This window comes from Polistes canadensis, unplaced genomic scaffold (genome assembly GCF_001313835.1).
Source record: "Polistes canadensis isolate GaletaPanama2010 unplaced genomic scaffold, ASM131383v1 scaffold_27, whole genome shotgun sequence".
In the NCBI taxonomy this organism is placed as follows: Eukaryota; Metazoa; Arthropoda; class Insecta; order Hymenoptera; family Vespidae; genus Polistes; species Polistes canadensis.
In genome coordinates, this window is record NW_014569574.1 from 570,684 (window position 1) to 598,022 (window position 27,339).

The 27,339-nt window shown below is 35.9% G+C and overlaps 4 protein-coding genes across 4 annotated transcripts in view; all 4 read left to right on the top strand.

Annotated features, from left to right (window-relative positions):
* The first annotated feature begins 891 nt into the window (after positions 1-891).
* LOC106783935 (mitochondrial inner membrane protease subunit 2) lies at positions 892-1,817 on the top strand. Its single transcript, XM_014742956.1, has 3 exons — positions 892-1,083; positions 1,203-1,516; positions 1,606-1,817. The coding sequence occupies exons 2-3, from the start codon at positions 1,211-1,213 to the stop codon at positions 1,795-1,797; spliced, it is 498 nt and encodes a 165-aa protein (XP_014598442.1). The 5' UTR covers positions 892-1,083; positions 1,203-1,210; the 3' UTR covers positions 1,798-1,817.
* LOC106783933 (integrin-alpha FG-GAP repeat-containing protein 2-like) lies at positions 1,794-4,117 on the top strand. The gene is made up of 7 exons (XM_014742954.1): positions 1,794-1,963; positions 2,052-2,271; positions 2,345-2,646; positions 2,727-3,129; positions 3,197-3,503; positions 3,579-3,813; positions 3,885-4,117. Exons 1-7 carry the CDS (start codon positions 1,817-1,819, stop codon positions 4,062-4,064), a joined length of 1,794 nt encoding a protein of 597 aa, XP_014598440.1. The 5' UTR covers positions 1,794-1,816; the 3' UTR covers positions 4,065-4,117.
* Positions 4,118-4,216: 99 nt separating this feature from the next.
* LOC106783934 (sodium-coupled monocarboxylate transporter 1-like) lies at positions 4,217-8,729 on the top strand. Its single transcript, XM_014742955.1, has 8 exons — positions 4,217-5,058; positions 5,342-5,687; positions 6,932-7,086; positions 7,202-7,342; positions 7,401-7,509; positions 7,689-7,910; positions 8,018-8,529; positions 8,625-8,729. Exons 1-8 carry the CDS (start codon positions 4,841-4,843, stop codon positions 8,710-8,712), a joined length of 1,791 nt encoding a protein of 596 aa, XP_014598441.1. The 5' UTR covers positions 4,217-4,840; the 3' UTR covers positions 8,713-8,729.
* Positions 8,730-15,427: 6,698 nt separating this feature from the next.
* LOC106783850 (homeobox protein OTX1-like) overlaps positions 15,428-27,339 on the top strand; it is a gene marked incomplete at its 5' end in the record, with an annotated part of 45,476 nt that continues 33,564 nt past the window's right edge. Inside the window, one exon of the mRNA XM_014742765.1 lies at positions 15,428-15,550. Within this exon, the coding sequence (XP_014598251.1) occupies positions 15,428-15,550 (123 nt within the window). The remainder of the gene's footprint in view (positions 15,551-27,339) is intronic.

Genomic DNA, 27,339 nt, shown 5'->3' on the forward strand with positions numbered 1-27,339 from the left:
GAAGATGAAGATGAAGATGAAGATGAAGATTTATTAAGTATAATATTAAGATGAAGATGAGGATAAAAAAGAAACAGGTGGACAAGCGTTGTATTGCCTACGAGAATTTGATTCTTGATCCGTTTAATAAGGACACCCTGTGTTCTTAAGTTTAAATAAAGAAAGAATGATGTTTTAAAGATAAATGTTGTTTTCTTTAGAATTAATTTCTATTATATAAAAAAAAACATACCTACTAAACATTTCGCTTAAAACGTTGAATGCCCCGTCACCCAAGCATGGGTGACAGCTATGTTTCCACTGGCGCCGCAGTCATAATTTCCTCGTTCTCGAAAGCTATCTTTCTTCGGAACTCTTATTGCATTTCCCACTTCGAGGCCTTTATGAGGTGTATTGTATTCTCCTTCTTACGTAACGCGTTGCTTAAACACGATATCAAAGATTTGGGCCCAAGGAGAAACTCCACCGATTCGAGCTGGGCGTTCAACGTGTTAATTAATTTACTGTTGTGGTTGTGATTATTTAAAAATAGATGTAAAATAAATTAAGTTTTTTATGATAAAAGAATGAATGCATCATTCTTACAACTACTTACAAAAACGCAATATTAAAAAATAGAGGATAAATCATAAATTATGGAATTTTCGTTCATTTTTGGTGAATACATTGAGAGTAATTCAAATTTGGTGCCGCGCAAATCGCAGTATTTAATTGGCTCATTTTAAGCGGTAATTGTGTGTGCATGACAATTTGAATCCTAATATTTTATTCTATACAAAGAAGATAATTCAAATACATATGTATATCAGATATATTGAATATATCGAATATTTAAAATATATGATAGTCTAGCAGATCATTTAATATTATATTACATTAGTTATTTTTAGTTTTCTCTATTCATCAATACTTGTTGGCAACCCTGATAGTAACCTCTATTGATATCAATGGATACTGTCTTCATATTTGACATGAATGTTAGTGGAAATAAATTTTGGTTAGGATATTAAATCCAATTATTTATAAGTCATTTTTAAATATACCATACAAAGAAATTTAAATGGAATAAACATATTTAATCTAGTATGTATGCATGCACATTTATCTAACCTAAATAAGAATATTTGCTCATATGTTTTATTATAATTGATATAAGTTTATTAATACAACAATTATTTTTTTTTTATTTTTTATTTGATTAGAGTGATACATGAGAATACCATCTTTTTTACGTAGTGTCCTAATAGGCATCCCTGTTGGGATTACCTTCTTGGACACAGTAGGATATGTGGCTAAAGTTGAAGGAATATCAATGCAACCAGCTTTAAATCCAGATTTAAAAAATCCAGACTATGTTTTCTTAAATCGTTGGGCTATACGTAGTCACGATATTCAACGAGGTGAAATAGTATCTGTGATATCTCCCAAATCACCAAGTCAAACATTAATCAAGCGAGTTGTAGGCCTCGCAGGTGATATTTTACATACACGTGGATATAAATCGGACTACCTTCAGGTTTATATCAAACTTATTACTCTAAATAAAAATTCATTTCTATTTTCTTGCTCATTGTAATGAATTTTGAACATTGGATATTTGTATAGGTTCCAGATGGACATTGCTGGTTGGAAGGAGATCACACAGGTCGTTCAATGGACTCGAACACTTTTGGACCAGTTTCCCTTGGTTTAATCACTGCTAAAGCTACTTGCATAGTTTGGCCACCTAATCGTTGGCAATATCTAGAAGCTTCCATGCCAAATCAACGTACAATATTAAATTCTAGAAGAAGTTAATCAAAAGTGCATTATAAATATGAGGGCTGTCAGTTTTGTTAAGAGATTACAATGGGAATTACCAGGTACTATATGTAGACACGGATTAACGGTAGGAGATGTTGACAATGATGGGGATAATGAATTAGTAGTGGGAACAGCAGAAGGAGAACTTTATATTTTTAAAGTAGGTTTATAATCTTTTGCATCGTATATATTCGATAAGTTTTTAAATACTATATTTAATAATTTCTAACTTTGCGATTATTTTTCAGGGATCTGAATTATGGCAGAAAATAACAGGCCTTGGGCTTGTAACTTGTGTAGCTATAGGCGATATTTTTAATTATGGACGAAATGCATTGGTTGTTATTTGTGGTGATGGCTGGGCACATATTTTTTATAGTCCAAGATCTGTTAATCCTAGTAATGTACCATCCTTATTAACGCAATTGCACAAAGAAGATGAACAAGAAAATCTTAAGACTGTTGCTGGTACGTTTATTTTATTATACATTTACAAATACAAATATCTGTTAAGTCTTATATTTTTATCTTGTGAAAACAGATATTGGTAGCATTATTAATATGACGAGCTCACCAAGTTCAGAACACGTAGATAATATTAGTGAAATAAACGAATTGTCTGGGAAAATGGAATGCGTTCATGTGCAAAGAATACCAACAAATACAAAGGTAGTGTTGGTAGCTGATATTGATAAAGATGGTGCAAATGAAATGATACTTGGATTAACAGACCGTGTTGTCAGATCATACAGGTGGTCCAGTAATACAGATTTCGGGACTGGTAGATTAGTTGGTTTAAACAAATGGGAATGTGCCAATCAAATTGGAACAGTTACGCTACAGGTTTGACAAAATAATGTTCACAAAAAATGAAATCACATTTATGAACTTCAGAATTTGTAATATTTGAATAAACATTATAGCACTCGAAAGATGGAACTCCGACATTGTTAGTTGCCCAGCCAGGTGGTACTTTCATGAGAATAAAATGCAACGCGGAAGACCATAGATTAGAAAATGAATCATGTGAAGGGGATAACGAAGTAGCTGCGAGTTGTGTTGATTATCAAACTTTAGGAATATCTAGGATGCGTAATCCAAATATATCTACTGAAATTATAGGAGATCTCGAATCAGGAATGATATCGTTGATGGCATCGTTGGAATCTAAAGTACCAAAAAATATCGTACAACACGATACTCCAGCTAAACAATCTTTCATTGATGACGGCCCGTCGAGTTTGAGAAATATCAAGTCTTTATTGGTTGAAACTAAATCGCATCATCATCGATCGGAACTAAAAATTGGCAGTGTAGATATAGCAGGTGATAATAAATCATTTTTCAATATTTTACAAATTTACATAATTATTAACAGGTTCGATTTTTGCAGGTGTTGATCAAGTGGATGGTAATCTTTTGGGTGGTAATGTTATTCTTGGAGACTTTGACCTTAAGCCAAAGAAAGATCTATTGTTACCGACGTTCGAAGATTTTTCTTTTAATAATAATAATAATAATAATAATAACAACAACAACAACAATATCAACAACAATACTAATAATCAAGAAATACAAAATGAAATAGATAAAAATGACGAGTTGGATGAATCTAAAGAAGATTCTTCGAGAGGGAAGCCATATGCTCTTGCCACTTTGGACGGCACTATAATGTTGGTGAAGGATGAAAATATATTGTGGTGAGTTAAATATTTTTAATACGATGAAACAAATTTGTTGAACAATTATTATAATATATGTTTCTTGTTTTACAGGGCAATGCAAGTGGATCATCAAATATTTGCCCTCTGCCGTTTGGATGTAACCAACGATGGTTCCGATGAAATAATAGCCTGTGCATGGGATGGCCAAACTTATATCTTAGATCAACAAAGAAATAGCGTACGTTTTCAATTCGAAGAACCAGTTCGAGCCTTTTGTACAGGCTATTACAACGTAGTACAACGTACTTCTACACCTTGCCTCGTGTACAACACATTTAATAATAAAGTAAGTATCTAACCGCGTTACGCTAGATCAAAAAAGAATTATATAAATTATATTTGTAATCTCTTTGACAGATATTTCTTTATTACGACGTAACGCTTCCAAATATGGTCATTAGTCCATTGAATCCTTTGGTAGATTTGGACGAAGATGAACAGAAAATTTTAGATGAGATATTGAAGGGATGCGAGGAAACTGAGAAACAACGTCGAATGCAACAATTAACGGAATGGTTGTTATATGGAACGCATTAGTAGAGTGGATAGTGAAAGAGAAAATATATATCATATATATTCTTATTAAAATTCCTCTTTCCCTTGTTATCTTTATTTATCTTCATGGCACTGAAAGTTATCGTATGTTGGTTATCTTTTCATGGATATTTGCATTACGATCAAAAAATTCAATTCTTTTTTTCCACTCTAACTTCAACAGGATGAATTTTTTTTAGATCATTTGACAAAGATTAATTCTCAGCATTGATATTTATCTGATTCGGTTCCCGTCTCCTTCGTCGTTTTCGATCTTATCACGGAGCAATATACAATTCTAAAAATTTGTTCCCTGTTTTTTTTGGGCAAATAAGAGTCGCGACAGTATAGGTCATGAAGCATATATGTATTGAAACGATTAAAGATGTCCATTTATAAAGCGTACATGTCTATTTGCAAAATCTTCGCGAATTTAACCGTTTTATATACCTGTTGTAAATCAAGACTGATGTTACGTGTAATACAAGTAAGGCATATAGAATCAAATACCACATCACCATTATCAGTAGACACGAAGATTTCGTCAAGAGTAGTTTTCCAAGCTTAAATAAGATAACTTCGTTGATTGCACATATATCAATGTAATGGTCTGTCTTGTTAAATCGTAGCCGGTCAATTTCTAATAGACATCTCTCGATATCGCGTTTGATAAGTTTATAGAAGAACATTAAAATTAGAAATATCAAAGAAAGTGTTCAGTGAACGTCCAAAACGAGCGTAACATCTTCGGTGATTCGACGGAATCGCCTAAAATCGATATGATAGATAATAATACAACATCCATTCTCATCGATAATAAATTGGAACATCTTACTTTCGGATGGACCGATTACACCCTCTTCGTCTTCTTGTTAGGCATCAGTATGATTATTGGCGTTTATTTTGGTTTCTTCAAAAAACAAGACAGTACCACCGAGTATCTACTCGGTGGTAAAACTATGTCTTTCTTTCCGATCAGTATGAGTCTAATCGCGAGGTAAGAGAGATTCTTTTTTTATTTTTTTTCACAAAAAAACAAACTTTTCTTTTAAATTAATTTAATCAAGGAAATACATTTGTAATCACATTTGTTTACTATTGGCTTGTACGAAGAGAAAAATGCAAAGAAATATTTGTTCAAAATGGAGAATATATATATGTTGCAATTTAATAATAAGAAAAGATAAGATCAAATTCAATTTGAAATAAAATTTAAAATGAAATTTGTGAAAACGAAAGAAGAAAGAAATAAACGAAAAACATAATTTTTATTCTTTCAGTCATATATCCGGTGTATCTTTGCTTGGCGTGCCTTCAGAGGTGTATCAACATGGCAGCCAATATGCAGCGTGCATCTTTACGTCTTTCATAACGTGCTCGATCATTGCTTACATCTACTTACCAGTCTTTTTCAAATTACAATTGACTAGTATATTTGAGTATTTAGAAATTAGATTTGCCCGATCTGTGCGATTGTTCGCATCATTTCTGTACTGTTTATCTCTCGTCATTTACATTCCTTTGATTATTTACGTTCCCGCTTTAGCATTTTCTCAAGCAACAGCAATTAATTTACATCTAATTGCACCTGTGATTTGCATTGTTTGCATCTTTTATACAACTATAGTAAGTATATATCACGAACTATTGATTTCATTAAATTTAACACAATGGTGACTCGAGTATACAAACATGTTCAATTAATTACGGTCGCCGCACAATGCGTTTATAATGATTATTTCTAACAATTTACTGACCGATACGAATAATTATTGGCTCATTCTAAACTAGCTAACGATTTTTTTTAGAATTATAAAATTTATTTAAATATTTTTAGTAGAATTTTGTGTATATTACAACAAAATCTAACATGTATCCAACAAAATTTGCTCAAATGTAAATTCTTTTAATATACACAATACTTATGAGCAATGGCAAAAAAAATTAGTTAACCCTTTGAACTCGTACGCCGAATTACTTTTATTTGTTTATTAAAAAAAAAAAAAAATTAGTTGACGGGTAAAAATATTAAAAATAAATTGAGTTGAAAGGATTGAACATTTTAAAAGAGCAGAAGATTACTTTCGCGAGTCAATGTAACGATTAAGCTCGTCATCGTCAAACAGGAACATCTCGAGGTTGTTTAGAGATACATGCACTTTGATAAACGAAGTGTGCAAGAGGAAGCATAACTTCCGTGACGTTTCGTTTACAAACGTCATATATGAAGCATGACGTTATCAAAGATCTCAACGCGTTCGGTAGTAAACGAGTACGTGGAAAAATATGATGGATTGTCATGGATTGGCAAACGAATTCTATTTTTTTCTCTTTTTTTTTTTTTGTCTAACACATTACTGCTATTACTATTACTGTCATTAATATCATCGTTATTGTATTAGAATTAGCTGTCGTGAATTCTTATCAGTGGAGAATGGAAACGCCTATTACCGAATGTTGACAATGTGGAATATTGTGCTTGTTTTAAATATTAAATGTACATTGCAACGGAGATAATGTTTACACGAATATAATGCGTTTGGCGTTTGTGTTTGCAGAAATACGCGTCAAAATCTACAAGGAAGATTTTTTTTATCTTCCATTATCATTTCTTTTTTCCACATGAATCCTACTTTTTATTATTATTAAATATAGCTTTCGTTATTCCTCTGCTTTTATTTCTTAGAATTTTCCAATGATAATAATAATAATAATAATAATAATAATAATAATAATAATAATAATGATACTGATTAAAATACACTTAATTAATGTTAACGATTAAAATACGAAGATAACTTTATTATTTAAGAATATAAATTCTAATTTGTCTTCTAACTCACGTTCTAACATTTTCGATATATTTTTAGGGGGGTTTAAAAGCGGTCGTATGGGCGGACACGGTTCAAATGACAGTAACCGTAGGAAGCTTGTTTGCTGTTCTTTTGTTAGGGATCAGATCGGTGGGCGGTGTTACCGAAATTTGGAAAATAGCGGATGAAGGTGGGAGGGTTGTGTTTTGGAAGTAAGAGTTTCAAGTGCTATTATATCATTGACGTTTGATTTTTTCTTTTTATCCAATAATATAAATTTATATTATATATATATATGTATAATAATGATTTGTTCTACTTTAACAGCATGAATCCGAGTCCCTTTACTAGAAATTCTTTTTGGGGTATGTCGATAGGCATGTCAACGACATGGCTTGTCGGCATGGGTATCAGTCAAGTTTCCATGCAAAGGTTTTTGGCTGTACCAACGATGACAGAAGCAAGAAAGTAAGATCATTTGTTTTTCCATATTTACATTTTTTTTATACATTAATTATTTTTGCAGATCAATAGCATTTATGGCAGTTGGGTTGGTGTTAGTTAAATGGATCTCGGTATTCACTGGGCTTATTATGTACGCTAAATATTATAAATGCGACCCAATAACAGCACACGTAAGATTCATTTAACTTACAAAAATAATCATTTTTAACTATACTATATTATATAATTTGAGAGAAATATTATATAAAATATATAATATAATTATATATGAATATAAATATTTATATTAATGAATGAATATATATATAATATTGAATATATAATATAATTGAAATATATTGTTTAATAGGTAGTATCAAGGAGCGATCAAATTTTACCATATTACGTGTTGGATGTAGCTGCTAATGCACCAGGTCTACCAGGACTTTTCCTTGCCGGTTTGGTTAGCGCTGGACTTGCCACCATGAGTGGTGGATTAAACACAACAGCAGGTACAATTTACGAGGATTTCATCGAACCTTGGATGCCCGATACTCCTGACAAAGAGAAAAAAGCAGCTACGATTATGAAGGTGATAAAGAAAAATAACATAATAATAGATTCCAATTATTGAAGATTTAAATAAGAAGATTTCCTTAGTTATAATCGTTTACTTTAAATACATTTCTATTATCCTAGATCACGGTAGTTATTATAGGCACTATTTGTGTGGCTTTGGTCTTCGTAGTCGATCGTCTTGGAGACGTTTTTCAAGTGTCTATGAGCTTGACCGGGATTACAGCTGGCTCAATGTTGGGTCTGTTCAGTTTAGGTATGTTAGTACCATGGGCAACAACAAAGGGTGCTGTTGTTGGTAGCTCATTCTCTATGGCATTAATGGTATGGATCATTGCTGGTGCTCAATGGAATATGGCTCTTAAAAAGTTGATCTATAAGCCTCTTCCAACTTCTACTGCCGAATGTTTCCTTAAGAATGATACTTTAAACAATCATACCACAACAATGCTGACAAATGTGCCCACAGTTGACGTTGAGAACGAACCTTTCATCCTTTACACGATTTCTTTTATGTATTATACTTTGATCGGTTGTTTGGTCGTAATGGTGATCGGTACTATCGTAAGTTTCCTTTGCGGAGCACCAGATCTTAATGAAGTCAATAAAGATCATTTTCCACCAATCATTCGAAGGTACAATTTTTTAATTATTACTTTTTACTAATTTATTTAGTTGTTATAAATCGATCATTTTTCGTATTAATATTTGTATATATTTTGTTTTCTAGATTTCTACCACGTAAAAAGTACACCGAAGTGTCATTGCATTCTGTACCAACTTCGCTGATGACGGAAAAAAGCGAATTAATGTCCTAGAAAGAATTTCATAAGTTTTCTTGTTTCATAAGTGCAGAGATATAGTTAAGGGAGAGAAGTACGAAATTAAGGATAATGAAAATCTGGAAAGATTAGTATCATCCATCGCAGGATATTTTCGACGAAGAAACGAAGATACTTTATTCGCATTTATCTCTCTTCTCGGTGTGTTGCTTTATTCTTTTATTTCTTTCTTTCTCTCTTTCAGAGATCTTTGTGTGTTGGTCATAGGTGGAGGGACCAGTCGCGAGTTTGCCTGACAACTGTACCTAACTGGTTCCTCCAGGGTTGAAAGCACCCATTAGGTCCTCGATGAGGGTGTCAAATTGACTAGATTATATATCTCTCTCGTGCATCTCAATACAAACAAACCTTCCAAACATCTGTAGGAACGATTCTTATCGGATTAGAACGAATGTAAATGCAGTGCTCGCCGAGAGGCAATCGTCGAGTCGCTTTTTAATCTGCACGTTGAAGGAGTCGATAGAAAAAACATTTTTCATTATGCGTATGTATGTGTGTATGTGTGTGTGTGTATGGACGTACTGTGTAAACGAGCTCGCGCGTATACATTGACGCGTGTGCATGCGACCTTCGTGAAAATAGAGAACAAAATCTGTAAAAAATAAAATAATTCACGTAGTATTACAAAAATAAGAAAATATTATTACCAAATTTGTGAATAATCGTATTTGGAAAACTAACAAAAAAAAGAAATCAAATAAGTCGTTTGTGCGTTAGTAGAAAAAAAGGAAAATAACATTTGAACGATTTTGTAAATGATAAGCCTAGGCGTGACGAAGCAAATGCTTTCTTTTGAAAAATCCTTATAGGATTTATCGTTGAAGCCGTCTTTCTCTCTCTTTCTCGAGAGAGAGCACAATGGAGGAGACATTACAGGTCTGGCGAAAAATCTAATAGTGCACGATATATCAAGCTCTTTCACAAAGGAGCCATGTATATGTGGTAATACTTCGAGCACAGTGGTATCGGTTACGGTTCGATGATCAACTCTCCTGGATAACGCCACTTTCTAAAGCTGGACCGTTATGAAGTGCGAACGTTACTGTTGACTGACGTAGATATATCCAATCATAAACAATGCGTTATTATTTCTTACTGACTGCAGGAGTAATAGTTGATAAGATTATTCAATTCTCTTAATTTTTCTCTATAAGAATATTAATTGCAATCGAGAGATTATATTTTTCGAGATAGATATTCTTTGTCTAGGGAAAAAATATTTTTTTTGTTCAATTTAACTTGGAAATTTAATACGCATGGGCGCATTTAATCCAGGGGTTTTTTTTTTTGAAAGGACTCGAAAAGAAGACGACCCCCTTATCGTTGCTTTTCGAGAGATATCATCGTCTTCTTCAGGATCCCCGTGTTGGGAATGAGAGAAGGATCGGCAAAGGGAACTCGCGAGGACATTCAAAGTCGAAAGTGGAAGCGGCATTTCTGTCCCCGAACGAGAGAAGACCACATTCCACGGCGTAGCATTTTATTTTATTAGACTGAAAGGTGTCAAATATAGGTGGCAAGGCCCACCTACTTACATACCTATGCTCTTCGACGAAGAACAGGAGAAGAGAGAAGGTCCACTTTGTGCTCTTCCATACTTTTGCCTTGCCTTGCCTTGCCTCCTTCTGGCCCCTCTTTTTGGTCCCTTTTTCTTTCTCTGACATATATACACACACACACACGCACATATATACATCCTGTATCCCACTCGTTTCACGATCATCGCTCCGATTTCATCATGTTGGTAAAATCTCAAAACGAGAAAGGGAACGGCGACGACAATGTCACCGGTTGACAGATTTTTGACAGATTCTGTCTGATTTGGTGTCGAGTGACGAATATTCCCCTAGGAATAGAAGAGTAACCTTCTTCTTCATCTTCTTTTTTCTTCTTTTCGGCAACCTCTGTTCGTGATTGACGTTGTTGCAGTGTCTACTTTCCATTCTTGAAAGACGATCTTTCTACCTTTTGACTCTTTTTCTGGGAATTCGTTTCTCAAACGTTACGATTGAGAATCCATTAGATTTTTTTTTAATACAAATATTCCTATATGTTTACGACAAAGTTAGTCATTATTTTAGATTTTGGGGAAAAAAAAGAAATACCTACGTTTAACAATTTCAAAATATTCATTTTCTTCTTTTTTTTTCTCGGTAAGAATCGTTTTTGCCCAGGAGAATAGTACGATAGGTATCCATTTGTGGTCAAACATATAAAAATAGTCACGTTGAAGAATATTTAAAAGAAAAAAAGAAGGAAAAAAATCCCATAGTCCTTTTCCTTTCTTTTTTTTTTTGCCTATTTTTCTTTTCTTCTCTCTTACACGCCCTTTAACTTTTTCTATGGCGAATACAACTATAGGACTGTCGTCTGTCCCTTTCGGTTTTTCTATGCCCCGTGCGTACGTGCAAATGTGCATAAAAGGCAAGGAAAGATAGGAAAAGAGGAGGGGAAGAGGAGGGGAAGAGGAGGGGAAGAGGAGGTACGGAGTACTTATAATGTGGGATATGGCTTATTTCAACGACAATACGATGGCCCAGTCGCAAGCATAAAAGGCCACCCCCTAACGTGAAAATTATGCTGTCAAACATTCTAACGTCGGATTACTACTAGCAACGATCCAAACTTCGAGGACCAAGTTTTGTATTTATATACGAAGAAAAACTTCTTTCTTTATTTTCTTTCTCTTTTTGTTTGTTTGTTAGACCACTTTCGTTCGTTTAGGAAAAGCAACGATTCGTTACGGATGTCGAAAGAATAGGGATGTTTATTCCGTCAACACAATAATCGTAGATTTAAAGTATCAATTTTGGTTATCTTCGTAACTTTTAATTTCATTTTCCTTGTTGCACTCTCTTCAAATAGTCGTTTTGATTTTAACAATTACAAATGTAGAATGATACAAATATTATTACAATTATGATTTGAACATATTTACTGATAATATATTAAAAAAAAAAAAAAAAAGGAAACGTTTCAATATCAATTACAATGATTTTTTAATGAGACTGAAGAAAAAAAAGATTTGTAGTATTATAGTTTGGTAGAAACGTCGTCGGCTGGATATACTAGGAATATTGTGACATTTCTTTTCTCAGTGACATTCGATTTTAGGAGAGCAAAGAAGCGCATAGAATGGAACATGATATACACTCATATAAGCAACCAACCTACCAACCGGTGGTGGTCACCCATCCTTGTTTGTTCCTCTTTCTTCCTCGCATGTCTCTCCATTTAGTGGGCATCCCAGTGCACCAAGGGTGCTTCTCTCTCTCTCTCTCTCTCTCTCTCTCTCTCTTTGTATGTCTCCGTTTCCCTCTTTATCGAATACGACAAACAAACAAACGACAATAACACAGCCGTCCCGGTCTTGTATTCGAGACCGATAGCGAACAGAGGGATTCATCTCTGACACATTGCATTTTCCAAAGGAACTGCAGTACTTCTGAAAACATATCCCAGTTTCTATATACACACTGTATGTACTTGTACATATATATATATATGTGCGTGTTTATATAAAACAGATTGAGATCTCGTCATAAACACTGTAACGACAATTCGAGAAAAGAATAAAAATAAAGAATAATAAAAAGAAGAAGAAGAAGAAGAAGAAGAAGAAGAAGGAGGAGGAGGATAAAAAAGAAGACGTCAGACAAATTTGTTTGCAATGAAGACGAGAGAAAAAGAAAAAAAATATAAAATGAGAAAGATATAGTAAAAAAGAAACAATAAAAATACAAATAAAAATTATATTCACTCCGTCGTCATATTATCATCTTCGTGATGCGTCTCTAATTAGCATTTCTCTTAATGACAATCTCCAAAATGTACTTCGTGTACTCCAATGCAACACGAGTTTACATTCACATTTACGTATATTCACCGACACACATCGATATTCGCGGTACGTATTTATTTTCTCCTATTCACGGTACATTACACAGCGAAGCTCGTGCACAACAGCGAGTAAGAGAAAGAGAGAGAGAAGAGAGAGAGAGAAAGAGAGAGAAGAAGAGAGAAAGGAAGGGGTTGAAATGCATATACATATGCTGGTATTCGTTCGTTCGTTTGTCGTTCGTCGTGTCTTGCATATACAAACATACACATATAAATGTATGTGTAAGTAAGAAGAGGAAAGGGATCTATAAAAAAGTCTTCTACTCCCCACCGCTATCTTTTCTTTCCCCCTTTTACAACACGATTGCAGCTTGCACGTTAACTGTACATATAAAGTTAGAGAGATAGAGAGAGAAAGAGATAACCACGCGCAACACATGGAAACGTAGACACACATATATATATACGATCTTTGTCTTTCACACTTTCATATCCCCCACCGTATTCGGCTCCCCCTCCCTCTCCGCCACCCGTTCCGATTGCCGGCCCCCCTCCCCCCACCCAATCTCGTTCTCCCTTTCTAGCAGGGATATTCATTTTTATCGTCGATCGGTGGCTCGTACGCGGCATGTTTTCACCACGCCTCTACCGCATCCAAAACACCAATCGGCCAACGCGCAGCCGGCCATTTTGGTCCATGCGGAGGCTGCGCATTCTATATGGCCTTCCTTCTCCCCTTCTCCCATCTCCCCCTTCCCCGGGCAACCCTTCGCGTCCTTTACCATCTCTTTCTTCTATTCGTATCGGAGTTACGTGTATGCATTTCTTCCTTAAAATGAGGGAGAGAGAGAGAAAGAGAATATGCGTGTGTCGTGTTTTTCCTTGCAATTCGTCGGGAAAAGCAAAAGATAGCAAGCTAATGTGTTCTAGCTAGGGGTAACTTGACGAAAAGGTAAAGTTCTTATTTCGTTTCTTTTCTCTCTTTTCTTTTTTTTCCACTCTTTCCGATTTCCCCCGTCAGAGATTTCTAATTATTATTTCAAATATAATCGTATATACGTGTTCTTATTTATATATCAACGATACGAGAAAAGACAAATCTGATGTATAAAAACGTTTGGATATTTTGTCATTTAAATTGAAATAATATTAAAAAATATGAGAAAAATATGAAGACGATTCCAAAGTTATCGGTAGAAACTTCCGACGAGTTTAAAGATTCCAACATGGCGGGGATTTGCTACGTGCACTACTTTCGAAAGAAAAGGAAGAGTGAAACGTAAAAGGTAAAGATCTCTTTTCTCTTTCTCTTTAACCATTTCTGGACAATATTGCTATGATAATTGCGCGACTCGTAACCTTATGGAAGATATCACTGAAAGGGTAGAGAATCTAGCGATAGTGATAGAACGAGTAAGTGAATGATAAAGCTCGAGAAGGAGTGAAAGAGAAAGAGAGAGAGAGAGAGAGAGAGAGAGAGAGAGAGAGAGAAATATAATACAACATCGTATCTTTTATCCTACTCTGTTTACTTTTTGGTAAAACTCACGTCCTTGTTCGCGAGCAGGATAGGGCCATCCAGGAGCAGCTTTCATCGAGAGTGGTGGGGATGAAAGGAGGAGGAAGGACGAGTCCGCGCAGTCTCCCTTCTCTTTATCTCACTCCCTATATGTATACATATATGTATAAGCGTATATATATATGTATATACACGCACACATATATATGTCTGTCTCGTTCTATCTTGATATCCCCACTCGAATCTACTTTTCCACGGGTCTCCCACACGGCAGAGACGCGATTCTCGTTCACATACGAGCCGACGCGGAACGTCCAGCATCCGGAGAGCGTTGCGTTCTCACTCGAGGCCGTACCCGGTCGTCTCCCCTCGATATATCTCGGATCTTCTTATCGTCTTCGTTTTCGTCTTCGTTTTCGTCTTCGTTTTCGTCTTCGTCTTTGTCTTCGTCGTTGTCGTTGTCGTTGTCGTTGTCGTCGTCGTCGTCGTCGTCGTTGTGTTGTCGTCGTCGTCGTTGTGATTGCAGATTCAAAGTGGTGGGGGGAGAAAGAGGGAAAGAAAGAAAGAGGGAGAGAGAGAGAGAGAGAGAGAGAGAGAGAGAGAGGGTGAGAGAGAAAGAGGTGATCTGGACGAAGAGAGCGCTACCGAGCGGTGCTACCAGGAAGCAACAACGACGTCGTCGTCGTCGTCGTCACCGTCGTCGTCGCTGTTGCTGTCGTTGTCGTCGTTATCGTTATAGTACTCGTTGTAGTTGTCCTCGTCGTCGTCATCGTCATCGTCATTGTTGTCCTCGTCGTTGTCATCCACCTCCTTGTCGTCACCGTCGTCATCGTCGTCGTCATTGTTGTCGTCATCATCATCTTTGTCGTCATCGTCGTCGTCATTGATCACCAACTTTTGACCATAGTTTCTCGTTGATTGATTATAAAACGTAATCCATTCGAATGAAAAAAATTCGAATTAATATTCGTTTTTATATTGTATATAAAACGGGAAATAGAAATCGTGTGTTGTTTACTTATCGCGGATGGTCGCGAAAAAGATATTAAATATTAAAAAGAAAAAATAAATCAATGATATATCGTGAAATTATCACATTTTTAAACGTGTTGTTATTATTATTATTAGTATTATTATTTTGCTTATAACTTATGATCGTTAATTGAATATCGTGAAGTTGATAATAATATACGGATCGAAGAAGGAACTTTCTTCTGTGAAGATTTTGTGCAATGAGCCTTATCAAGTTTGAGATGTAAGAGTGGCTTACGTTCTGCCAATATTTATCGACGAGGGAAATAATAGTTAAACGTTACAAGTAAAAGGACTTAAATCATCCTGGACAAGGTGATATCCCTGAGAAACACGACGGTGGACTTGCTATTGAGGGATACCAATAGTGAACGCCAAATCGAGGAGGACACCAACGACGTGATTCCGACGAACATCGACAAGGTAGGATCTTTTTCAAATTCTAATTATTATCGTTGAGTTTTTTTTTTCTTATTTTTTTCTTTTTTGGTCAATTTTTTATTATCCTAGAACAAATTTGAAAACTTTGCGTTTGTTTATTTTTGTCATTTTAAAACGTGAACTGAGACAACCTTGATAATTGTATAAACAAATGATCGAATTTAATTATCCTTATTTTCTTGTAATTAATTAAAACGATCATCACATTGCGATAATTATGATACCATTTTCATAAAATAGAGTTAGGTTTAAAAGGAAGGCGTGAATGGAGAAAGTTGTTCGTTAAGCTTTAGAATTTAGCTAAACCTTTGCGATTATCTCTGACACACCCTAGTGGTGCCGACGAAGGAGAGGAGGCGTGCCTCTTTTCTATCTTCGAATAATATGAAATTTTAGATCTTTGGTTGTAGCCTACCCTAGAGCTCTATTAGTCTTCTTTGATATATTAGTTATGGAACGACAGTTTCATAGCTACCTGAATTACACCATAGGGGTTTGATGGATTTCAACGCCCTTAACAACATACAATAAATCCCATAGTATTTATTGTACGACGATGAACATTATTTTTACTTAAAAAAAAAAAAAGAACAAAGAAAGAAAAATCACACAGAAATGAAAGAACATTGTTGATTCGAGCAATGCCTATCGCCAAAAAAATGGGATTGTTATACGTAAAGATATTATTTATAGCAAGGTTCATTTACACGTAAATCTATGTATTATTATTTCTGTAACGAACAAGTAATTGAACATAGAATTTGACGCGATCCTATCCTACGGAGTTTGAACATCCGCTTAACAACGATGTTGCACGACAGGTTCCTCGGGAATAACGCGACTTTGTATTCTTTCAATACACTCTACATTTTTCTACATTGATTATAAATTTGTTTTATTACGTGGTATAATGTTAACGGTGATCGTCCGGTTTTATCGTTCGATGCAGAACACGTGTATTTTCTTTTTCCAATAAATTACTTCTTTTTTCTCGACAATTTATTTATATTTATTTATTGTCACATTATATTTATAACTTTCCATTTAGTATTCTAAATGTTTCTATAAGAAATCTTTCAAACGTATTAAATAAAGTCTATAAAAATAAGTGTCGGTTACTGTGTAGATGATATCTAACCGAGTATCCAACACGGGTTAGTTTTGTTTGAGAGAGTTTGTAATAATATCGTGTTAACAGCGGGGAAAAAAAAAAGAGAACAAGAAAACAAACGGTAGAAAAAGAAGAAGAAAAAAAGAAACAGAACTCGTGTTGGACGATCGAGAACGGTAGCGTTTCGTTAATTGTCACCAATTAAAACGAAATACCTACTCTATTTGTACTCTCTCTCTCTCTCTCTTTCTTTCTTTCTTTCTCCCTTTCTCTCTCTCTATCTCTCTCTCTCTCTCTGCTTTCCTATCTTTGATTTTTTTCCAATCGTCGTCGTCTTTTCTTTCGACACGGACATTCTGAAGCAGCGGTAAAGCACCGCGGCGTGTTACTTTTGTCAAAAATACGCACCGTCACCTTCGCTAATCGTCACGAAAAGTACGAGTCTCATACATCTCTCTTTCTCTTTCTTTCTCTCTCTCTCTCTCTCTCTCTCTCTCATACTATTCTCTCGATAAAATCCACTGCTACCGGAGATGAGAGCAAAGCGTACCGACGCTCAAGAGACATCAATCTTTCTAACAACGTTACTCGGTCCGTGTCCGAGTCGTATTCCGATACCACAAGAGTAGCGTTCGCCAAAGTTCAAACTGGTTAGCAGTTGTTGGTAATTAATTCCTTCATTATTTATTGGAGAATTAAAGCGTTTTAAAAAATTAGAAAAGATAAATCCAAAGTAATAAATAGTTCCACCAGTTATCGCGTTCGCAATTGACATTAATTAGTATCTTATCAATTATTTATTTCATAGACTATTCCTTAGAATTTGAAATGCGTAATGGGTAGATAATAAATATGTTACTATCGATATTGATATTTTCCTCTCAATCTTAATTGACCTCCCCCCCCACCCCTCAGTTTAACAGCGCACATCTTAGAAATAATTTATTTACTTACACGCAAATAAATAATTCTGTAAAATCTTAAGCGTGATAGGAAGAAAGAAAAAAAGGAAGAAAGAAAGAAAGAAAGCAAGAAAGAAGGAGAACGTTGCTTTGCTATTTTTTTTATCTTTCCCTTTTCTTTTTTTATTCGCTCGAAGAGTAAGAGAAAGAGAGAAAAGTGTTCTCATCGCGAGAAGTGGCAGCCGACGGGGGGTTGGCGATACACATCCCAATGTTCAGAGAACTGACGGACGAGCGGACAATGAGAAGGAGGAATGCCCCGCAGAGCCAGACATGAAGACGTCACTCAGAAACGGTAACGGCCAGGACGGGGTCAGCTCGCGTTGAACACCTCCAACTTGACTCTCTCGAACCAGCTGCAAGTTCTCGAAATGAGTCAGCGTTGAGACCTTCTTCTTCGATTTCGTTCGACTTCTATTCGCGTATCTCCTTCTCTCTCCTTCTCTCTCCTTCTCTCTCTCTCTCTCTCTCTCTCTCTCTCGAATCATAAAAATATTTATTTCCTATATTTATACATTCCCGTTTCGCATCCAATTAACTCGGGAAGCTTGTCTTTCATTAGATCTTCGTTATTTTCCTTTGTATCAGAGATTAGAATTGATTAGGATGATTAGCGAAATCATTTAAGTTTAGTTAATAGTAAGTGCTAACACAAAAACGTGATCGTAAATTATCCACCGTCTCGATTTACGAGGAACAACAATAATAACGACAACGACAACGACAACGACAACGACAACGACGACGACGATGAAAAAGACGAAGAGGAGGATAGCTAGGAAGATAGGGCTTGGACGAGTATGTGAAAGCCAACGTGTTTATTATTCTGACGTAATCACCAAGTGCCAATTAATATTTCCGTAGGTAGGTAGGTACGAATAGAAAAGGAAAGCTCGTTATAATGCGTTGCAAGATGGGAATCGCGATTTTGCGTTCACCAGATGTCCCTTGGATGAGAGCCGAGCTATTAACGTTAGATGTAACCTCCTTGATGTTAGTCCTGGTTAGATGTGTGTATTGGTAATAGACACTTTTACTTGAAATTTTTCATTTAGAACAAAGGAAATGGCAAACGGTCAGTAACGACGTCGTCGTTTCACAGACTTTCACGTCTTACTAAATAAGAAGACGATAGTAACGGGTACCCCTTTGTGTGAACTTTCAATCATTTTAATCTTTTATTTGAAATTAACGATCCATGGATCGATCTGACCTTTTTTTTTTTTCTTCTTCTTATTTTCATGTGAAATCATAGTGGACAACACTTGGTTTGTAACGACGATTATTTATTCAACTATTGTAGGTATAGGTGATTTTTTTTTTTATTTAATTATCGTTCGAAAACAATTATTTCTTTTCAACTCTTATATGCGTATGATTGTAAAATTAAAATATTTATTGTATTTGATATATGAACTGTGATTTTTTTAACTACCTAATAATTTTCTAACACGTGTCAATTTATGACATCGTTCGGTTGTAATCGTAGAAAACATATGTTCCAATACTTCTTACCTAGAATTTTAAATCTAATATTTTGCCATTGTTATGCAAATGATTTTGAAAACGAAAAAATTTGGAAAAATTCTAAATATGTTAATAATGAAAAAGTTTCGTTGGAAAATGGTCAATGGGGGTCGAGATATTCAGATATTGACCATTTTTATAGGAATACCCAGGAGAATATTTTTAATTTATTATATTAAGTTCACAATAGAGAAGTTAGAAGAGGGATGAAAGGATAACAAAAAAATTTTTCTCGAAGACCAACTCCAACCCTGTTTCCTTGGAGACGGTGCAACCAATTTCTTGGTAATTTGAGTAGGGAAAAAAATGTTGACAACGTCTAGAAGAAAGTGTCATTTTAACAAACTGGTTAAGTTTTATTTTAGAAAGGGACGATGTCAAACCCTCCTGCTTTGTGCGAAAGTTGTTTTCCTATCTATTTTAATAATTTTTCTTCTTGAAGCTATAGTTGTTACTTATTTTTCATGAGACTCTTTTTTTCTGGCATCTTATGACAAATGGTTAGAGAATCCTTGAAAAAAAAAGGAAACATTTTTGACTATCTAGCCCTTTTCTATAGACATGTAAAATCCTAATTTCACGTGTGATTGATTTATGAGTTTTCTAGTTGAAATATTATAGAAAGATATTAAAGTTGTCACGATTGTAGAAAATTTTTCAAGTCGTTTGGATATCTACTGGCTGCTGCTGCTGCTGCTGCTGTTGTTGCCTATAAAAAATAAAATAAAATAAAAATAAAATAAGAAAGAGAAAGAAACCTCTTTAGTTAACTTTGGCGATTCTCGTGCTCGAGGACGAGCCGAGCACAAATCATTATTAACGACCACTATTGTGAGAACGTGGTTCGTTCGTTTCGTGAAATATCGCGATCGGTGGGACTTTATTAAGCAGCTTTGAGTCGGTCCTATGAGAGTTCGATGATTGTGAGACGAGTGAATCATAGTTATTTAAACGATCGATTACGAGATTCAAGGAAAAAAATAAAAAAAAGACAACAAAAAAATAATCAAATGGAAATTGGAAAGAATTTGGTTTCAACTAATTTTCTTTAGAAATCGATTTATTTGATTAGATACTTTTTACGTTGAAATATTCCTGTTCGTTGGAACTACGATTAGATCGGGACAATGAGAAGAACTTTCGTGTAATATGCGTTGCGATATCACCGGTTAACACAATTACGATACCGAGTAATCTAGATTTGAAACGTAACGATGCTTGCAAATTCAATTTCTCATCAATCAATTACGCATTAGATTCTTAAATATATTATTTGTTTGATAACTTAATTGAAGAGAAATTTAGGTCTCCAGGTTTGATCACTTTTAAACGCGTGTTACATTTTTAATCATTTTTAAAACATCGAGATCAAATCAAAATAAACCACGAATTAATATTTGAACGATAAAGAAAGTACAATGATGGAAATAATCAGGAAACTAGACAAAAGTAGTAACCATGAAAATAACGTGGTACCCGAAAGAATGGAAATTTAGTTTGGTATTTTCGGTAAGACCAATTTAGAAATACACGAATTTTGAAAGGTGAATCTAACATATATGTCTCTCCCTCTCTCTCTCCCTCTCTCTTTATCTTTCTCTTTTGGTAGTAGCGGGTCCGAGGAATAATTCCTTGGATCCCGGCAGGTCAAGTTGTGGAGTTCTCGCCCGAGTCGGTTTATAATAAGGCGCTATATGGAGCCGCTCGCAGGTGTAAGGAGGTGTCCGCCACCTTAAGGCTTCCAGTAGGGTCGAACGAAGCGGCATATTTCATCCATTGTCGCTCCTCAACTCCGGCGGCGGCACTTTTCAACTTTTTATAGAGATTTTTATACCGCTATATCTATACCGTTCTCTCTCTCTCTCTCTCTCTCTCTCTCTCTCTCTCTCATTCTCTCTCATACTCTCTTTTTCTTTCTTTCTCTCTTTCTGGTTGTACGCGACCTTCGTTGGTGAAGAACATCGAAGGGAAGAGAGAGATGAGGAGAGGAGAGGAGAGGAATGAGTAAAAGGAAGGAAAGGGAAGGAATGGTTCGAGGATGGGGGAGGCGGGGGTTGCCCCATCGCGGCTCTGAATATGAATATAATAATGAGAACGGGTTTCCTCGTCGTCGTTCCGCTTCTCCGCTTCAACCGTTCTCCTTGCGACCGACTCTAACTTCTTCTTCTTCTTCTTCATCTTCTTCGTCGTCGTCTTCTTCTTCTTCTTCTTCTTCTTCTTCGAGAGAGAGAGAGAAGAGAAGACGAAAGAACGAAGTCTCACTTTCTGCTTACTAATTGTACAATCGAGCCCCGTACGATCGAGTCTTGCTCGTTATTTGCTCGATCTCTCAAAGATTATCGTTATTATTATATTTATTTATATCTTGTTTTGTCTTTTCTCCGGATTAATTCGGATTATTTGTCAAGTTCAAGTTCATGTTTTAATTTTGAAGTATTTCTTTTTTCTTTTGCTGCGTGTTTGTGTATAAAAATACTAATATACTAATACGCTTTTTTATGTTTCTCCAATTATTGCGTGGAAGGGATTTATTTTTAATTTAGAAGAAAATTACAAAAACAAGTTTATAAGCTGTCTCTTTTCTTAGATACGAACGTTTATATTAATCTCTCTTGTTTGAAAATGAGAAATATTATATTTGATTTCACGTTTTCGTCGTCGCGAATTAATTTATTTTTCAACGTTTAATATTTGTGTTTTCACGTCGGATATATTTTTCTTTTACCTATTACTAATATCATTTGAATATACCTTAAGGCCAAATTAATTAGATTTGTTTTACACTTCTAATTGAAAAAAGTTGTGTAATATAATAATTATGTCAACGATCGTAGGAACGATAATCAGAAAATTGGCTGGATCAGGGTGTATCTTCTTAAATCATTTTCTCATCGTACAATTCGCGATACGACGCGATCGTTCCGTCGGCAGTGGTCACTTCGCACCAACGTGATACACTCTGCATAAATACACGTTAAACGTGTTCTCCGCGCAAACACACGCATATCACACACTTTTAATAGAAACTAAATAAAATATACACGAAAAATCGGCCAAACGAGGCTCGAAATTTCTTTCAATAATCCGACACTTTATTTCATCCCGTTCTTTTGTAAATTTGATTTTAGAAGATCTCCGCGCGTTTCTCTTGATATTATCATTTCTCAACAAATTATCCTAAGACAAGAAAAAAAGAAAAGATGATTGCCATGATTAACCGATTAGTTCGACTCCGTATCTACAAATTCTAATAAAAAAAAAAAAAAAAAAAATCTCGTTCGTTTATCTCTACAAATTCGTTTACATATTACATCTTACATTTTTACCATATCTTGCACAGATGATATAATTAGTTCATTTATCTACGATTAGTTATCTTTAAAATTCAATTTAAAGACGCGGGAAAAATTTGAATCGAAATTTGACGCTTCTCATATGGGGTTGAAAAGGGCGGTAAATTCAAACGCAAATTACCGTCGCACGGAACAGCGTTGAGAAACTAGCGAAGAATCGTTCGAATCGTTGTCGGTGTCTTTTTTTCTCCTCAAAAAAAAAAAAGAAAAAAAAATAAGGAAGAATCAAAGAAATAAATAAAGAGAGAAAGAGAGAGAGTAAATACGAATCGTGCGAGTATAAGAACGGATGAAAAAAAGGTGAAAAGATGCGTTCTAAACGTAGGAACGCGTTGCGTCTTGAACTCTCTGAGAAAAAGAGATAAAGAGTGAGAAAACGAGAGAAGAAAATAAAAAAAAAAAAAATAAATAAAAAGAGAGAATATAAGAGAGAGAGGGAGAGAGAGAAGAGATTGGAAGCGAAGGACGAGGAGGATAAGGCGAAAGGAAGAAGAGAAGTAAAGAAGGAATGTCGTACACAAAGGTGTTGAGGTGGATACCCGCGTGTACACGCTTGTGCGTTCGCGCGCACGACACTAACGAAAGAGGAGTGCCTTCTTCCCATACATGTACTTATGAAAAATATATACATACACATATATCACTATATATATATATAGAGATAGAGAGAGAAAGAGACTATCGATATATTACGGGTAGTCGTTGGTGTTCATGCAAAAGGGTGAAAAGGAAGGACATATTTTATATTTATGGGTATTTGCCGCTACTGTGCTCTCGCGCCGGCGGCTTGTGGCAGAGAGTTAACCGGCCTCTCTTTTTCTTTCTCCCTCTCTCTCTCTCTCTTGCTCTCTGATACACACACGCACACAAATACACAGAGATAGGCATAGAGACACGCACGTTTTCCATCCCTTTTCATCTCTTTCTCTTTTTCTATCTGTTTTTTTCACTCCTCCTCCCTCTCTCTTTCTCTCTCTCTCTTTCTCTCTCTCTCTCTCTGTTTCTCATTCTCTCTTTGTGATTCTCTTCGTCGAACGCACGGAACCGGCGACCGGACCATGTGTCATCTCCCATGCCATCCCATATTCCGTTTCTACCATGATATGCTCAAGGCTCGTTCCACTCTCACACGTTTGAATATCCTTTATAGATGTGAGCGTTTGTCCCACATCTATATATAGACGCGGGGTGCCACACGGTGTACAGGCAACATCATAAGAACCATTTTACCATTAATGCAAATTTTCCCATCTTTCTTCCTTCATCGGGGTTATCTAGTTAATTCTTGATTATTTCTTTCATCGAAATATCGACTCTCTATTATAACTCGAAACCCCGGTTTTTTTTCTTTTCCATTTTGTCCAATGACAAAAATCTCTCTTTAATTATTCGTTAGCGTAAAAACTCTTATACGCGTATCACACATTTACTCGAGTATACGCGTATCTTTAGATCTTACGATTTAATTAGCCTAAAAACAAAAAAAAAGATGTTTAGATCTCGATCGAATAATCTAATCACGAAGATATCTAATCGAGAAGATTGCTTAACAAGACTGTACGTTTAGTCGGAATCATCGCAGCTACGAAGCAGCAACATCAGAAGCAGCAACAGCAGCAGCAGCAACAGATCTCTTTCGCTCTCCTTTTTTTTCATCTTATTTTTTTATTCATTTCGATTTCTCTCTCTCTCTCTCTTTCTCTATCTTTCTCTTTTTTGCTTCATCCCTTCCCTTCTCTCGTAAACCACCGTTCGCGTCACTCCTTTTTCTTCGCGTTTTCTTCTTCTTTTTTTTTTTTATTTTATTATTCGTTGCATACGTTTGCGGAGGAATTTACGAGCGTGGTTTGTGACCCGGGCCACCATCGCCACCACCAGCACCACCAACACCACCACCACCACCACCAGCACCACTATCACCGTCGGATGCCTCATCCCTTAATTAAGGATTGTGCCACCGATTTGCCGGTCAATTCCTTTTTTTTCTCTCCTCACCCTCTACCTAGTCTTGGTTATGTCTTCTCTTCTTTTTCTTCTCCTTTTTCTTTTTCTTCTTCTTCTTCTTATATTAGTAAATTCAAGTTAATGACCTTGACCTGACTACGATCGCGGTATCATTCGAAACGAGACGATGGCCTTAATCTTTTCTTGGTCTAGAAAGAGGTAGGGGGATATCGGGTGAAAGTCCTTCTCACCAAATGTTATTACACCGATACTTATTCGCATACACATACATAAGAAGTGACAGAGAAGGGAAGAAAACATTTTTCGAAGATATCCGAGAGTCTTACATTAGTTTATCAAAATTATCGAATTATGTCGAAGATCGGACCATCCGTCCTTCGATAGGATAACAAGGGCAAGGAAGAAGGGATGAGAAAGGAGAGAGAGAGAGAAAGAGAGAGAGAGAAAGAGCTTGTGTCGAGTACATTGCGTGGATCCTTAATGCAGAGCGACTACGGGCGACGAACCGTGAGCACCCCATCTAATGCCTTCTAAAAGCATCCTCCAAAACCCCGACGAGAGAAGGTGAAGAAAAAGAGAGGGAGAGAGAGAGAGAGAGAGAGAGAGAGAGTAGCAACGAGACGAATCTGATGGAGATGGAGTCTCCAGTAGTGAGCGAGAAATACAAGAAGCATTAGTAGCTTCGAGATTGAAAGAAGGAAAGAAAGAGAGAGAGATAGGTGTATACATAAAAGAGAGAGAGAGAGAGAGAGAGAGAAAAAGAAAGAAAAGAAGATGGAAGTATTGTAAAGTAATTTACTGAAGCGTGTCCAAGGGAAAGAGGGAAGAGAGGTCTTTTCTTTCCTTCCTTCCTTCCTTCTTTCTTTCCTTCTTTCCTTCCTTCTTTCCTTCCTTCTTTCCTTCTTTCCGAACCAACCAGCAAGCTTTCATCCACTTTGAGCTCGTTGAGCATAACCGCGAGTCGCGGGTTTGGCACTGGAGAAACGTATTAAAACAGAACACCCCGACCATTACCACTACTCTCTCTCTCTCTCTCACTCTCTCTCTCACTCTCTCTTTCTATACTGTGTGTATACTAACATAAATTATATACGTGCGTTGTAGTCAGAAAAAGTGGGGAGAGAGGCATCATCCATTGCCGTTGGGTGAGACGATGATGGCCGGATATGCTTTGACGCGATGCAAACCCCACCTTCCATCCCCCATCCCCTATAAAAGCAGAGGGCTCGAGAGACTTTATTATGCTTCTCGGTTTTCAGCTTGCTTGGGCGTGAAACGGCAAAAGATCGCAACCCCCTTCCACCCCTCCCCCATCCCCCATCCCCTATCCTCCTCTCTTGTTCGCGGTTACTGTATATCCTTTTGGTTTCTTCTTTTTTTTTTTCCTCCTAAGGGAAATTAATCAACGTTCGATATTCCCTATCGTAGTCAATTTAAGATTTCAATTTTTTGTTGTTTTATCTACTTTTCTTTTTATATTCGATTTACATTATTACATTTACAATTGGCTTTTATAAGTTAACTATCATATTTATTGAGAATGGAGTCTGATGTCAGCAGTGTCAGAACGTAGATTAACAATAGGAGAATTAACGTGTTGTTCATAAGTTATTATTAGAAACATCAAGTATTAGATTCTTTGTTCTTTTTTTTTTATATGCAGGTCTATGGAACAATCGTAGTTAGAATTTCTTGAAAAATTCTTCTCCGAGAAATACAAAAGGCATATTCATGAATATTCTAAGGTTCGTTATATCAGCAAAAATTTGTGTTCCTTTTTAAATACATTGTTAAAAACTTCCGATGTATATCGTATCTACCTAACAATCTGTGGTTTTTCTAAAAAGGGATCGCTTGGACAATCTTTGAACGTTCTTTATTCGAGATCGAAACGTATGGTCACTTTTTCTACATCCCATATTTTCTGGACAACGTAAACGTTGAAAGCATTCGGTGAAGCGTAAGTGGCGAAAATATAAAAGAGATGCATGTCCGTTTTCCGATCGGGTTTGTTACGATCGGGCAAGACTCAAAGACACACGAACACAGGAAGAGAGAACAAAATAAGGGAGAGGGTGAAAGAAAAGGGAAAACCTTTAGACATCCAAGGACTAGGACGGAAGCTATGTAGTGGTTAACTCGCACTATAGGCGTCGTCCCATCAAGGGATTCGTGTTCCTTTTTCAGATATAATCTTTTTTTAAATCTTTTACCACAGAACCAGCCACAAAACGTTCAAATTGTAGTCTCGACAGACATCTTGTTTACTTTACCTCCTTCTACTATTCTTTTTTTTTCTGAAAGAAATATTTTCTATTAACCATTTCAAGATTTAATATGACAATAAATTTCACATTGAGAGAGTTTTTTTTTGTGAATAATTTATTACGTGTCATGTTTAACACATTTCAAATAAAAAATCTTACTCACGTTAAATTAATTTATTTCATAAATTGGCTTAGAGAAAAATAGTAATATCGTTTGTTTGGATAGAAAATATCGATAATAGTAGGTATTATTTATTAGGTCAAGTTAAAATATGTATAATCTTGACGAATAACTTTGTAGCATCGCGCAATCGCGGTTGAAAGCAAACGTTATTAATCTAGAAATTTTTCTACGCTCGAATTCGTCAACGACGACATCAAGAATGGCGACGACGGTGAAAACGACGTGAACTGCTTGACTCGGAACCGGTTTTATTCCAAGTTTGCCGTCGTAAGATGCGCGTAAGACGCCCGCTCAATTATTCCACCGTAAATCTGACCGGCAACGAACCCTGCAGCCACACCATTGCTGTGCATCTTGCGTATATTACATGTATACATATACAATGTCGGCATTAAAACGTAT